At 36.9% G+C, this 16,154-nt stretch overlaps 1 protein-coding gene across 2 annotated transcripts in view; it reads right to left on the bottom strand.

The window, feature by feature from the left end:
• Positions 1-16,154, bottom strand: part of TAB2 (TGF-beta activated kinase 1 (MAP3K7) binding protein 2) — a 59,747-nt gene that overhangs the window by 26,034 nt on the left and 17,559 nt on the right. Inside the window, exons 2-3 of one of the 2 annotated variants that reach the window (XM_045544552.1) lie at positions 14,908-15,098; positions 5,602-7,102 (exon numbers count right to left, since the gene is read on the bottom strand). In XM_045544552.1, the coding sequence (XP_045400508.1) occupies positions 5,602-7,102; positions 14,908-15,009 (1,603 nt within the window). In that variant the 5' untranslated portion in view covers positions 15,010-15,098. Of the gene's footprint in view, positions 1-5,601; positions 7,103-14,907; positions 15,200-16,154 lie in introns of those variants that run through there. The other variant, XM_045544553.1, reaches the window with a different exon arrangement.

The following is a 16,154-nucleotide window of genomic DNA, read 5'->3' as shown; positions in this document are numbered from 1 at the left end:
AAGAAGACACATTCTCATTGTATCTTCTTTTTTTGTTTAAAATTTCTTTTACTAGGTATATGTTATTTTCATAATACTTTTTAAAGATATTGGTTTAATACATGAAGTAACTTGCTAGTAGGTAGAGCTCTCCAATAATGGGACATGCTGTCTCAGGAGGCAGCCTGTCTCTCGCAGGTATTCAAGTATAGAATGGATTTACACCTGATAGGGATCTGAGTGCTGGACAGATAAGTGGACCAGATAACCTTTGGTGTAGGATTCTACATGACCTTAAAAGTTTATTCCAACCCTGAGATTTACCCCAAATTAAAAAGGTAGTTACTCTTAAGACTGAAAAGAACCTGTGGGTAGTGGGCTGATTTGAAAAAACAAAATTCTAGAAGTGGTTTGCTGTCAATTAATCTTAATTATTGAGTTAAAATTTTTTTTTAAGAGACAGAGTCTTGTTATGTTACCCAGGCTGGCCTCAAACCTGTGGGCTCAAGCGATCCTCCTGCTTCAGACGCTGAGCACTTGGGACTACAGGTGCATGCCACAGCACCAGGCCGAGTTAATTGTCAATAATGTGATTTCAATGCCAATACAGAACATTCTAGAAAAGGCACTTCCAATCAGCAGCTGCGTAAAGTGCAAATTTAAAAATCTGAATTTAAATTGTATCTCCTTTGAAAAGAGTATCTAGCCCACTGAATTTGTGTCATGATTAGCATTTTTATTAAATCTCATTAAACAGAAAAGTGTTGATCTGGAGAGACATACTGGTAAAAAAAATGACAAGAAACGAGAAACAAAGTTCAAGAAGCTAATTTTCAATTCATAATTTTTCTTACTTGTATTGCTATCTTAGGTTCCAAGTCAAGGTTAGTGCTTAACATTATGATGTGACCATAAATATAATGGGGAAAAAAGGTATTAAAATATCATTAAAAATACTTAGGATTATATATATATATATAATATATATATATAAAATATATATATTTTAAAACAACACAGTTTTCCAGTTAAGTTAATGCCACAGATGGATTTCTGCAGAAATAAGAGAATGAGCAATCATTTTTGGCAGTAGTGTTAGGTAAAGCATTTTGTCCTCCATACATAGAAAAGCTGCCAGTGTTACAAATCACTGTGAAATGGAGAGGACACTAGAAGGTCTCAAACACAGTGAATGATAAAGTATTTTTTGATATTTTTCAGAAGTTAGGTACAGTCAGGTGGTGTGACTCAAGGGGAAAAAATGTAGCTATGTGACCAGTGACATTCCCACTGGTAAGCAATTTTCACTTCTATATTTGTTCTTAACAAAATGAGAATCTTTTTTATACCTATTAACTTTAAAATTTCTCTCCAATCTTAATTTGTTTTTTCCATTTAGCACTCATTTTCCTCTTTGATTCCGGTAGTCTTTAAGGACTCAAGTTTAATTTATTTCCTTTGGAGGTGGTGGGGGTGGTGATAGTGGTGGTGCTAAAGACTTAGTACTGATATAAGCAAGGTCTTGGTAAAAGTTTCATTAATTTACTTCTTTTTCTTTTGACCTCTATATAGCAGAGGGCACATCAAACAATACATCTTTTATAAACATTTTCATTAAAATATTTTTATTATAGTATTTTTAGATTTCAAATGGTAGACTAAAAGAAAAATAATGCACTATGGTTACCACATTTATGTATGTTTCCTCCTCATTTTGCGAAAAATATTTTCCTATGATTCCAGTACCTGACTCAACTTATTTTTCTACTCTGAAACAGTATGTCCCAGGAGTTTTAGAAAGGTCACTTTCCCTGCAGGAGACAGAAATATTTTTCTCTTTCTTACCTATCTATACCACTCAAGTTAGAGTTCAGAAAAGATTCTTGCTTAAAGATCAGGATTATTCAGGCTACCTCATTTAGCACTACTGTAGAGAGTTCTTGTAAACTATGTAGGGTAAAAGCAGAAAAGATGCATTTTTCATCAAAGAACAATCGTTTGATTTGTCTTGAACTAGTGAATGAAACACTAGATCAAGATTCCATCATTGGATGCTAGGTCAACCCAGGTCAATACCAGTTCAACAGTATCCAGAAGGAAATGAGGAGATGAAGGGTTGCAGAATAGCACCCATCTCAATATAGTGCACACACATAGAAAATTCGAGGGCACATAGTCATACGGATGTTATGAACTTCTATATGTATGCAGGTATGTTTAAAGAAGGTAGAGCTGTGCACGGGGGCTCACACCTGTAATCTCAGCGCTTTGGGAGACTGAAGTGGGAGGAAAATTTGAGGCCAGGAGTTCGAGACCAGCCTAGGTAATGTAGTGAGAACCTGTCTCTACAAAAAATAAAAAAACAATTAGCTGGGTGTAGTGGTGTGCACCTGCAGTCTCAGCGACTTGGGAGGCTGAGGCAGGAAGATCGCTTGAGCCCAGGAGTTCAAGGCTGTAGTGAATTATGATCGCACCACTGCACTCGAGCCTGAGCAACAGAGCAAGACCCTGTCTCTTCAAAAAAAAAAAAAGTGACTGAGGTTGTTACAGCTGTTTGAACCCGAGTCTGAGTCTACAGCTATTAGTGAAGAGAAGCAATTTGAGTGGCAGATTCTGGGGAAGCCTGCTTCTTTGGTAGATCTTAAACCAGAACCTTCACATATCAGAAATTTTTTTTACTTTCAGGTGCCTTTAGAAGGTGCTCTCTAAACATATCCAGGGTACTACTTTATAGTTTCAAGTTATTTCTAATTGTTATCTGGTTATTATGATTTCTTTCCCTACAGTTGCCTCTTCCTGTTTTTTTATTGAATGATTTTTTAGCCCCACGCTTCTTAAATTGAGGTATATGTGGCACCCACAGTGGTGTGCCATGGGCTCTATGAAGCTGTACGATATCTTTCCAAAGAGTTTATCTTGACAATCTGGAAAGAAAGACATTATAGTACAGTGGTTAAGACTGTGGGCCCTGCTGTCAAATTCCTAGTTAGAATCTTGACTCTGCCACTTGTGCTTTTATAAGTTACTTGCAAGCAGAAATAATACTAGTGCCTACTTTATAGTTGGTTTTAGGAAATAAATGAGCATTCAGAATGGTGCCTAAAACATGGTAAACTTTCTGCAAATATTATTTATTACATATCTTAATATTAGATTGCTCATTTTCCCCCCTTAAGCAATATAAGCAGGGATGAAGAGACAGGAATGCTGAGAGGTCGCTGGTGGATTTAGATAGGGAGACCCGGGATGTCTCATTGAAAAGGTGACTTTGAGTGAAGACTGAAGCATGTGAGGGAATGAACTGTGGATTTCTGGGAGAAGAGAATTCAGACAATGGGATTTGCAAGTCTAAAGGCCCTAAGGTTTGCCTTCTATGTTTAAGGAAGAGTAAGGCCAGTAGGGCTGGAATAGAGTGAGCAGGTGGTAAGCAAAAGGAAAAAGCATGGCAGGGAGGGGCAGCTGATCATGTAAGGCTTCGTAGCTTTTACTGAAAATGAAACAGATGGCCATGATGGGCAGAGGAACGATAGGATTTGATGCAAAAGAAAGAATAGGAGAGAAATTGGATATACCAAGTTTAAGTAACACTTCCTTTTCACATTCCAGATATATGTGAATAACTTTGTTAATATAATTTGTAAAATCCAATTAAATGTGAATGTTTACTTGAAAATTTTCCTTATCAAATTATCTTCATAAAAAATTTGCTCTTCATTTTAAGAAACAGTAACTATCTAAACATAGGAAACCTACTTTTGGGGTTGTTGTTGGGTTTTTTTTTTTTGAGACAGGGTTTGGCTCTATCGCCCAGGCTGGAATGCTGTGGTGTTATCACAGCTCACTGCAACATCAAACTCCTGGGCTCAAGTGATTCACTGCCTCACTGCCACGCCTGGCTAATTTTTCTATTTTTTCTTGGGACAGGGTCTCGCTCTTGCTCAAGCTGGTCTCGAACTCCTGGCCTCAAGCAATCCTCCCACCTTGGCCTCCCAAAGTGCTAGGATTACAAGTGTGAGCCACTGCATTCAGCCTGAAGCCTGCTGTTTTAACAGAAGGCAAGGAGGAGAAAAAAGACTTTGGAGAAGAAGAGAAATTAAGTATCAGTGGAAGAAATAGTATATTAAAATTTATTCATTGCTGAAACTAAAGTGCTTGCAATTAGTCACGGATATGTGGAAAATAAAAGTATTAACACAATTTATAGGGCAATCAAAATCACCATGAACCTCTAAAAGCACACAGCACGCACCCATGCACCTAGGCTTCACCATTCAGAGGCTCTAATTAAGCAAGTTTGGGCTGAGTCCTGGGCACTTTATATTTTGAAAGCTGCATAGGTGATTATGGAACTTGAAAGCACCATAGCTTGGATTGAGGATCACTAGTGTATAACTGTTTGGAACATAAAATGGGCCCCCAAAATCAGGCTACTCTAAGAAACTCCACAGTAAAGTCACTGTATTAGAAATTGCAAAAAGGACAAGTGGTACCAGTGGTACCAGTGATCGTTGGGGGCTGCATGCTGCATGAAGGTGATGTTATACAGCATTTTCCAATCTACAGCTGGATGTGGAACAAGTCATTGCAGATACAAAGATAACTAAGATATGTCCTTACTCTAAAACTATGGTTCCCCAACCTCTAGGCCACAGAACCCAGCAATCAACACCGGCCCCCCGACCCCAACCCGTCTGTAGAAAAATTGTCTTCCATGAAACTGGTCCCTGGTGCCAAAAAGGTTGGGGACTGCTGCTTTACATGACTCAGTTAATCTACAAACTTGCAACAACATTCAAGAAAACAAACATTTAACCTTCACCTTCTTATCTGAATAAATATAGTGTTTCCTATTGAAAATTAAGTAATTTGAGGGGTTAGATAAAACATATGAATATATGAGAGAAATTATCTCTGCCTGAGTTAATACAGATAGAATTCAGTATTATGCCATAACTAATCTCTTTCAGAAAAGGATAATCAATCAAGATAGATTTAAAATTCACATTCTTATTCACAATTTCAAATAAAAAGAAATGTATTAACCAACATTTAAGGGAGGTTCAAGTTGAAAGAGACAAGTATCAGGAACAAGATTCAAATTTCTCTTTAGAGGTAAATTATTCTAGGACTCATCAGCAATTTAGACTTTCATATAAGATGAAAATGTCATATTAGAAAAATGAAGAAATTCCTTATTCTTCAAATACCTGGTCAAAGAAGGCAGATTTATCATATTAGTCAGGAATCAACTAGTTACTTGTAAAAATGTGTTTTCATGAATTTTTATTTGTAGAAATTGTAAAAGGAAAATCAGTATCACCACAGGTACAAGTCTAGCTGGAAAAAAAAGTGTTATGAACATTAACAAACAAACAAACAAATAAACCAATCAGTTGATTATTTTGAAGAGCTGATAACACAAACTTCAAGTTTTATGACAATAAAATTAAAATTTATATAAATGTGCTCAAATGTTAATATAACATTATTTGGAGTAACATTGAAAAGATGAAATAATAATGTTGATGCCCATTTCTGTTATGAAATGTACACCAATAAGTCCAGCATGGAAAATAATCCCACCTTTAGTATTAATACTAATACCTTTAGTATTAACATTACCTTGTGTGTAGGCAGCATCATCAGATCCCATACTCAATTTCCGTGCTTCACTTATTCTATCCACATGTGCCAAAGTAGGGTCCGTGAGGTGCTGAATATTCTCTGTTTCTACATAATGATCAGGATGGTTTAGAAGATTTGTAAGTTCAAAGGTAGGGGACACCACCCCTGGTGAAACTGCAGGGGGTTTATTGGGAGAAACTGTAATTTTGAAAGTGTATTTTGTATTGGGTTGAGTGACTACTACTCGAGGAGACGTTGCAGAGTTATTGCCCATTGCTCGACTTTTGGGAGGGTGGTGATGAATAAAGGCAGGACCCATGCTCACTTGGCCAGACATATTCCTGGAGGCAGCAGATGCTCCAGAGTTTGTGGATATGAAGAGTGTGGGCTGATTCCGCATGACCTGTTCATCTCCTGTGGCGGCATTAGCTGAAATATAGACCTTAGGTTGACTACGGGACATGAGCTCATCAGTATTTGGGGGACTGGCAGCTATGTAAACAGTGGGTTGATTTCTGTTTAAGGTCTGGCTGTTGACAGAAGCGGAACTGCCGGAGGTTCGAGGTCCAGAAGAACGCAATTTTGAAGAATTGTTTCTTTGTGGGGGTTCAAGTTTGATTTCAATCTGGTTTTTTCGAGGTCCTGTTGAAATATTCTGAATGTTATATTGGCTGTGGGCAGAAGATTGTGAGCTACCAGATGAATGAACTGTTGGTGGTTGTGGAGTAGTAGGTGAACTGATGGGCATGTAGACATGAGAGGTCTGGTGGCCTTGCTGATTTGCCTGTTGGGTTGAGGTATGTGACAGAGGATTAGATGCAGGATAAGTAGTCCAGGGACCAGGCTGTGAAGGTTGATAGACTTGTTGAGGGTTCATGGCATTAAACTGAGATACCCAGCCAGAATGCTGTTGTGTCTGTCGAGCTGTACCACTAGGAGTTGTAATATAAGGCCTAATATAGATAGAATTTCCCTGTGGACTGTTTAGTACAGGTGGAGGTACACCATGTATGTGCAAAGATGTAGGAGTATTACGACCAGTCTGGATATTTGGGGCTAAAGTTACCATAATAGGATTAAATCTGGGAGTTTGTTGAGAAAGGTTGGATGTTCCTTTGCTGCCTAAGTGAAATCCAAGATGTGGTGTTGAATTTGAGGCACCAGAACTACTGGACATTCCAAAAACATTAAAGCCTTGAGGAACTTGAGCTGGTGCTGTTTGTGGCTCCTGCTGAAATAGTTCATTATTAGACTGACCACCTTGAAGCTGTCCATCACTAATGCTGTGCGTTAGAGTCCTACTTCCATTCATTCTATTTCCCTCTCTTCCATGGTGGTAAACGTTCTGTGACTGCAAGTCCAAGTTGAGAGAAGTCATGTGATTGCGTAGACCAGAGATTCCAGAATCATCTGAAAAATTCAAGTCTCCTTCTCCATAAAGATACCTTGTACTCTCCTGAGAGAGAACAGCACAGCAGGCATCCAGGTTATTATTATTCTATGAAACAAAATAAAAATGGCTTGATGTTAACAACCAGAAGCTAATGCTTGTATTTTCATCATTATAAAAATATTACATGATTAACAAGTGATTGGTTAATACACTTATAACAGATATAAATTCAACCTTTTAATTTGAGAAATATTTTTATGCAAATGGTTGAATTAAAAATCCTCATTACTAGTGTAATGGAAAGCTCTCTGACTAGCAATTGCTAAAACTGAATCAAATCATTGTTCTGTTTTAGCAGTGAAAATGGATAAAAGGAGTAAAATGGATTCAAGTAAATAAAGTACAATTATAACCTAATTCAAAATGCAATTTTAATGTTGAACAAAATATAATCATTCAGCTTAAGTATATAATACCATATAAACATTTTTAAATAGTTAAGTGAAAAAATATTCTATCATTGCTTGCACATTCAAGTACTATGCAAATTCTTTTGAACTAATAAATAAGCATTTAAGAGGTTACATTTGTAGTATTTAAATTTAAAAAGTTCTAAAATTCTTACCATAGTCATCTCAATTCCTCACATGCTTTCTTTTAATTTATGTAAAATATATATCTGTATATGAAATATAAACTCAAGGTAGCCTCCAGAGGAACTGAGTTCATGTTTCTGCCTTTATTACATAAATTTAGTTGATATATATCTCTGCCTTTAGATAGCACCATAAAAATCTACCCCAGAGAAGTTAAAAAAAAATCCTGTTGTTTTTAAATTATCAAAAGAAACTAACCACTGTTCATAAATCATCTATAAAAACATTTACTGAACACCTACCATATGCACAGCACTGTTTGAGCTTGTGGAAGACTCAATGTCGTAAAACCCTAAAAGAGCTTGCAGCTCAATCAGAGAGACAAACCATAATTTTTTTTTCTTTTTTTTTAAGAGATAAGGTCTTGCTCTGTCTCCCAGGTTGGAGTGCAGTGGTGTGATCACAGCTTACTGCAGCCTCAAACTCCTGGGCTGAAGCAATCCTTCCAGCCTGTAGCTGGGACTACAGGCACACGACCATGCCTAGCTCATACTTTTTTTTTAGTAAGAGGAAGAGGAGACCAGACCGGATGAGGAAGAGACCACAGGGAAGAGGAGAACAGACTGGAACAGTAGATGAGACCGGGCGATGAGACTGGATGAGGATGAGGAGACCAGACCGGAAGAGAAGAGGAGACTGGGAGACCAGACCGGAAAAGGAGACGAGACCGGGAGATGAGATCAGATGAGAAAGGGGAGACCAGACCAGACGAGGAAGAGGAGAGCAGACGAGATGAGGAGATGACCCAACCGGAAGAGGAAGAGACCAGACCGGAAAAGTAGACGAGACTGGGAGAGGAGACTAGATGAGGAAGAGGACTCCAGACCAGAAGAGGAAGAGGACTTCAGACCAGGAGACGAGACGAGACTGGGAGACGAGACTGGATGAGAAAGAGGAGATCAGACCCGAAGAGGTCACCAGACCTGAAGAGGAGACGAGATCGGGAGATAAGACCGGATGAGAAAGAGGAGACTAGCTCGCAAGAGAAAACAAGACAGGGAGACAAGACCAGATGAGGAAGAGGAAACCAGACCAGAAGAGGAGAGCAGACGGGAAGAGGAGAGCAGACGGGAAGAGGAGAGCAGACGGGAAGAGGAGAGCAGACGGGAAGAGGAGAGCAGACGGGAAGAGGCGAAGAGACCGGGAGATGAGACGGACGAGGAAGAGGGACGAGACCGGAAGAGAGGCTCATACCTTTTAAACATTTTTTTTAGAGACGGAGTCTTGCTGCTATGTTGCCCAGGCTGCTCTTTTATCCTACTTGCTACTCTGAACTGATATATACTGGTTTTTCAAATAAAACTGAAAAACTGGTCACAATCTTTATTGATTACTCCTTATTATAGTTAGACCTTATCTTTTGCCAAGCCTAATTGGTGCTTTTCGCTGTAAGCTACATTCATTCATTCATTCATTTATTTATTTATTTATTTATTTTTGAGACAGAGTCTCACTCTGTTGCCCGGGCTAGAGTGCCGTGGTGTCAGCCTAGCTCACAGCAACCTCAAACTCCTGGGCTCAAGCAATCCTTCTGCCTCAGTCTCCCTAGTGGCTAGGACTACAGGCACATGCCACCATGCCTGGCTAAGTTTTTCCTATGTATTTTTAGTTGTTCAGCTAATTTCTTTGTATTTTTTTAGTAGAGACAGGGTCTCGCTCTTGCTCAGGCTGGTCTTGAACTCCTGAGCTCAAACGATCCACCTGCCTCAGCCTCTCAGAGTGCTAGGATTACAGGCGTGAGCCACTGTGCCCGGCCAGCTACTTTTATTGACATTCCAAATGAATTCTTTTCCCTAAGCTAAAGCTCAGAGATCACATCCCTCTCACCTTCTCCCTTCTATCATTCTTAAATTATGTATCTCCTACCAAATCCAACTCCACAATTCCTTTGTAAAAACTTGATACTCATATTTAAAAAGTCTTCCTGTTTAGCTCTCAAAAATTCCTTTAATCCTTTGTAATCTGATTATTTAATATGTTCATATTAAAGAGCAATATTCTAGCCCCAGCTATGCCATAATTTACATGCCCTTTCTAACACCCAGGCTGAAGTGCAGTGGCACAATCATAGCTTGCTGCAGCCTTGAACTTCTGGGCTCAAGTGATCCTCTTGCCTCAGCCTCCCTGGTAGCTGGGACTACAGACATCACTTTCTTATCAGCAAAACATGAAAGAATTTACAGGAGTTTTGTAAGGTTACAACAGGACAAAATGAAAGTACATTAGACTTTTTATTTTAGAAAATTTTAAACAGATACAAAAGTAGAGAGGAAATATGATAAACTCCCACATTCTCATCATCTATCTTTAACAACATGACGAATCTTTTTTCATACAATGTGTATGCCTGAGCTACTCCCCCCACCAAATTAGATAAAGTCTAAGACATCATCTTGTTTTCAGCTGTAAATATTTCAATATATATCTCTAAAAAACAGGGACTTAATATCATCTAATATTCAAATAGTGCTTAATCTCCCTGTGTCATAAATGTCTTTTTACAGTTAGTTTAAATCAGGATATAAATAAGGTCTACACATTTCATTTGGTTGATATGCCTCTTAGGTCTCTTCATTAACTCTTCCCTCTATGTTTTTGTGGAGAAAACTTAATATTTGTCCAGTAGAATTTCTCAGTAGGATTGTACCCTGTGGTGTCAAAATCCCCTGTATTTCACTGTAAGCTAGCAGTTATATTTAAGGGTGTGATCAAATGCATGTATATTTTTGGTAAGACACTTCATAGAGTCTATTGTCACATCACACAAGGAGACATAGTAATGTATACCTGTCTTTTTTGTGATTTTTAAAGCTGACTGGTGGAGTCAGAGGCTGTCAGCTTGATCCAAATAATGAGTTTTAGCAGCTATTATGATCACTGTTTAGAAACATTATTTCATTAGGGGTGGCAAAACAGTAATATTGGAGATATCCCAATTATCCCCAAATTTTAAGATTTCAAATCCAAAAATTATAAGATTTCATCTTCGTTTCTTAGCAACAATTTTTCTTTGAAGACCTGCTCTCTTCAACTATTTGGTTACTTTTTGCACAAAAGAGGCAGGATAAAGAAATTCTTTCTCTTTATGAGTTTTTAGAATAAGTCGATGCCCTAACAATCTCCAAAGGTGATTATAATTTATTTTTAGTATCATAAACTTCTGTATCTTTAATATTTTGATGTGCTTCAATCAATTGTGGTCACTATATCCTATCTTTAGGCTAGAGAGAACAGCTTCAAGTTGGCTCCTGGGTACATATAAAATGAAACCAATAGTTTTTCATAGCTTCTTTGCTTTCTGATATGGCAAGATGTCCAAGCTCATCTTGTACATTTCCTACTCCAGACCTGGAATCAGCCATTTCTCGAAGAAGCCACGGTTACTTTTAGTTGGAAACTGTAGACGATTCCCTTTAAATGTATCAAAAGGGATGGGATATGAGTTTTTAAAAGGCTAACGATCATTGTTTTGTATATAGCCACAAATCTGCATTCTCTTCAAAGCTACAAAAAAGTCTGAATCTTTATTTCCAGTTCCTCTTTTCACTTTTCCCTCAAACTCCTGCACAGACAGAGAAATTACAGATAGTGTCAAAGTATACCCTGTAACAACCCTTCTCAAACTCTGATTCATTTACTCCTTCAACCAACATTTACTGAGCATCCATTAGGCAAGTGTAAAGGAAAATGACTGCTCATCTCAAGAATCTCAAAGTCCAGAAGAGAAGATTAATGTGAACACAAATATAATGCAGGATGGTAGGATAAGAACTACAGGTGAAGGTCATCTGAAAGACTTCAACTAAGATGAGGGCACTTAAATACCAAGTCTTACATATAGTGAAAGAATAATACTTAATGCATTACTTAGAAAAGAAATAGCAATTTTAAATCTACAGATTGATTCAATCATCACACGAAAACTTAAAAAAAAGTGAAAAATTCAGTTAAAAAAGAAAAAAAATCAAAGTGGCAACTATGCAATATTGTAAGTTTTAATTACCAAATATAAAAACAATTTTAAAGATACAATTACAGCTGCTGGCAATATAGCTGTCTTAGAGAATACATACCACAAGGAAGCCATGTAACTGCAAAAAGAAGGATCTGTGCAAATAAAGTCAAGAAGAGAACAGAAGATAGACACTTATGTTCTCCTCCTAAGAAGCAAGATGTTTAAGAAGAACATGTACAGAGTGGCAGCCTGGTATGATCCTTTACCGATTTCTTAAAAAGTTCTGAACCAATATACTATTAGTGAGGATTTCCCAAGTGAAAGAACAGAAGGCCACTCAGTTGAGAAAGGGGGAGCAGCTCCCAAAAGAGAGGCTGTCATTTAGACGTAGCTTAATTTGCCTTTATAGTTTAAAAATCTCCTGTAAATTTCGGAAAACTTGCATCCTAGTTGTATCCCCAAAAAGCCCTCCCTATTCCTTTCTTGTCATATTTCTCAGCAGCTAAAAAGTATATTATCTGGATGCCCAGAATGATTATCAATTCACTTTTAAAACGTGTGGTCTGTTTGATGGGTAATTTGCTAGCAAAACATTTCATATGAGTCATCACTGGGTGCTGGGAAGCATGTTGAGTGTAGAAGAGTTTTTTTTTTGAAAAATCAGATTACCATAGTGAAGGTGGTATTACTGGATGTGCAAAGGAAATTCAAAATCACCTATTTTCTATTTTTGGGTAAAGTTGAAAACATGCTTATTTTATTTTTATATAGGTAATTAATTTACATAGATCAAAACAATAAAAAAAGATACATATTGAGAAGTCTCAATCCTAACTCTGTCCCCATCTGGCTATTCTCTCTTGCCTACTTAGTAACCATCTTTTATTATTTTGTTTTTCACTCTTCCAATATTTCTTTATGCAAACAGGGGCAAACACACATATGTGTATATATTTATTTGCCCTGCTCCATCTACATACCCCACTCTGCATCTTGTTTTCCTAACACATCCTGAAGATCATATTGTAAGAGTATACCAGAGCTATTTATTCTTTTGAAAATATTTTAAGTAATTCTACAAAAGACTTTATTTTTACTCCCAGTTGGGGTATTTCAAAATCTCTATATGGGAGAGGGGAGGAAGGGGATGGGTATATACACACCTAATGGGTGTGGTATGCACCGTCTGGGGGATGGACACACTTGAAGCTCTGACTCGGGTGGGGCAAAAACAATATATGTAACCTAAAGATTTATACCCCTGAATATGCTGAAATAAAAAAAAAAGGAAAAAGAAAAAGAAAAAAAATTTCTGTAGCTGTGCAACAGGGAAGTGTTCTGGACAATTCTTTCCAGTATGAAGTCTATAGAATTTTATCAAGGAATCTAAAGTATTTTCCTATTAGTTTTTCAATAACTTACCGAACATTCTCAGCACAGCTTTGTTTTACCACAAAATTCTATTTTATTTGAAAAGTCAGGAAAAGGTACTTGTGTTCTAGAGGGAAGACTAACTTTTTCTCACTATCTCTGCTCCTTCCCCAGACTTTAACTTCTGACTATATCCTTATTACATTTTTTCCCCTTTCTCATTCTATATAGACAAATGTAAATTACCAAATATTTATTATGGGCCTTCTACTATTATTACTCCTATTAGTATCAGCTACTAACATCTACTGAATACTCATTATGAATCAGGTATCCTACTAGTTGCTTTACCTGCATTCTGTGAATTTTTAAAATTCTCATTGTACAACTGAGTAAACGAAAGTCAGAAAATGAGGACCAGAGAGGTTAATTAAATTACTGCCACTAACTGCCAAGTCAGTTTATCACCAAAACACACGCTCTTAACCATTATACTATGGAAAGTGTCAGGCAAGTTTGGAGAATTCCATGCAGCTCAGGATGGCTACAGCAGAGAATGTGAGGAGACAGGACTGGGCAAGAGATCAGGCTGTAGGAGAAGCCAGGATCCCAGATCACAGAACTTCTATACATTAGGTGAGATATATGAGCCTCATTCTGGAGGGTATGGGAAACCCAAAAGGTTTTGGCCAGGTGTGGTGGCTCAAGCCTGTAATCCCAGCACTTTGGGAGGTTGAGGCGAGAGGATTGCTTGAGACCAGGAGTTAGAAACCAGTCTGAGCAAGTGCGAGACACCATCTCTACAAAAAATAGAAAAATTAGCTGGGTATGGTGGTGCGCGCCTGTAGTCCCAGCTACCCAGGTACTTGGGAGGCTGAGGCAGGAGGACTGCTTGAACCCAGAAGTTTGAGGTTGCAGTGAGCTATGATGATGCCACTGTACTCTAGCTGGTACAAAAGAGACCCTGTCTTAAAAAAATAAAAAAAGTAAATTAAAAAAAGAAGTTTTATGTATGTTATTTACATATATGAACTCTGCACTTTGGCAGAACTAAGAGGATAGACTGGAGAGATCAAAACTGGGTTAGGCTAAAGGCAGGCAGACCAATTAAAAGGTTAGATAAAAGGTGATAAGGGTTATAAACAACATGTAGTCACTTGATACCAAGTATAGATTTGATAATACTTTCACACAATTTCAAACTTTAAAAATCATTTGTTAAGAGTAAATCTGAGTCCCAAATAGTTTTTGATAGAAAGATTTCCAGTTTAATAAAATGTGAAGGCACAACTATCACTCTTCAGAATAATGGATTTCTAAAATTGTGTATACTAACAACCTAACAACAATGTAAAAATTAGGGGGTTAGTGATATTAACTGGGAAACTTACAAATTAAAAATATACAATATAAAAACAGACTTTTTTCTTTAGAATTGGTACTTCAGGCATTATCTAGTCAAACTCCTTCATTTTACAGATAAGAAAATCAAAGTATAAAGAGGGCATATTACTTGCCAAATATGCTTGGGGTGTCCATTTAGGATTAGAGCCCAAGTTTCCTGACTCCTTAATGATTTTTCTCACTTTCATATGAAGATCTGAAATTAGTTCTCCTAGCAAAATAGGAGGGGGGAAAGTGAAGAAAGCTCATGTCTAGTAAGTGTATGGACCATGTATCAGTGCTTTACATTCAGATCCATTTAACCCTCACAACTACTCTATAAGGTAGTTATTATTCATATTACAGATGGGAAACAGAGAACTCTATCTTGCCAAAGGCCACATGACTATCAGACACCGAAGCTCGTCTCTTTTCATCACAGCACAATAATGCCAACAAGAAGATAACTTAAAAGAGTTTTCTTCCAATGTTTAAAAAAATAACCAGGTTTGTATTCACAAATTCAGAAATCATTCAACACTGACCTGTAACATGCACCTGGATACAACAACTTCAGGTACTTCAGGGAATTTTTGTCGCAGGTCATGTAAAACCTGAAAATCAATTTGGTGGCTTCCTTGGGCCATTCGTATATTGCCTGATCAGGACTATTTGTACAATAGGCAATTCTAGGCCTTAGTGGAAATAGTACTCATCTCTTCTGTCCAAGCATTTTCTGTGAAAGAAAGAAAAAAAATTTTAATGAGAACTGATTACAGAATGAATATTATTGTGGGTTTAAAATGTCAGTACAGAAGGGTATGTGCTTTAGCACTTAACATTTAATATAAACTATAAAAATAAATATTATTTAGACCTAAAATGCTTTTCATATAGTTATACTGTCTTTTCAGCATAACTTCTGGTAAACTTTATATTGTCTAATTCATATGTATTTGTGTGCTCTATAATGGCTGAGCCAAAAGGCATTCAAATAAGAAATTACTGTCAAGGTTGTCTTCTCTCATTCTTTTAAAAATGGAAAATGAATAACTTTACTAATTTTTTTTTCTTAGTGATTAGAGGACAGCCTAAAGTGAGTAGTTGTATTTGCTTACTTAAAAATTTTAAAGTTTGGATACTGAAAAAATTTGGTTCTACAAATGAGTTTGTATGCTTTGTCTAAAACTTAATGATCTAAAACTCAATTCATTTGATATCTTGCTTTATCTTTTAGGCATACTTAATCCTTAGATGTACAACCAATTCATTCTCAGGAGCTTAGCTACATTTTATTCCCTCTGCTTCTATTAAATCAGTATTTTAACAAATACTAATATTTGGGCCCCAGTACTAGAGGTTCTGATTTAATTGGTTGGGGAGCAAGTGGCCTGGGCATGAGGAGTTCTATAAATTCCCTGGGTGATTACAATGTGTGGCCAAAGCTGAATACTACTTACTTTATTTTTTATTCCTAATGTTCCTAATGTAAACCATGTTTAATCTTGAAAACCTCTTTGGGATATAAATAGGATATAAGTACGTTAAACCTAAATAAAATATTAAAATATTTAAAATCATGCTATTTGATTAATAATTAAAATACATTTCATTTTAGGACAAATTTAACAAGAAGATAGTATCTTTAAAACTAATTTCTTATTTGTAGTATTTTTCTTTTAACCTCATTAACATAAGCTTAAAACAATACAAGTCTGAAAACTTCATGAATGTAGGAATTAGGTATCTGTTATTTATTATTGTGTATCTGTCACTTTTATAAAGTCCTCAA

Source organism: Lemur catta, chromosome 2 (genome assembly GCF_020740605.2).
Source record: "Lemur catta isolate mLemCat1 chromosome 2, mLemCat1.pri, whole genome shotgun sequence".
NCBI classification, from domain to species: Eukaryota; Metazoa; Chordata; class Mammalia; order Primates; family Lemuridae; genus Lemur; species Lemur catta.
This window is presented reverse-complemented; position numbering and strand designations above follow the sequence as displayed.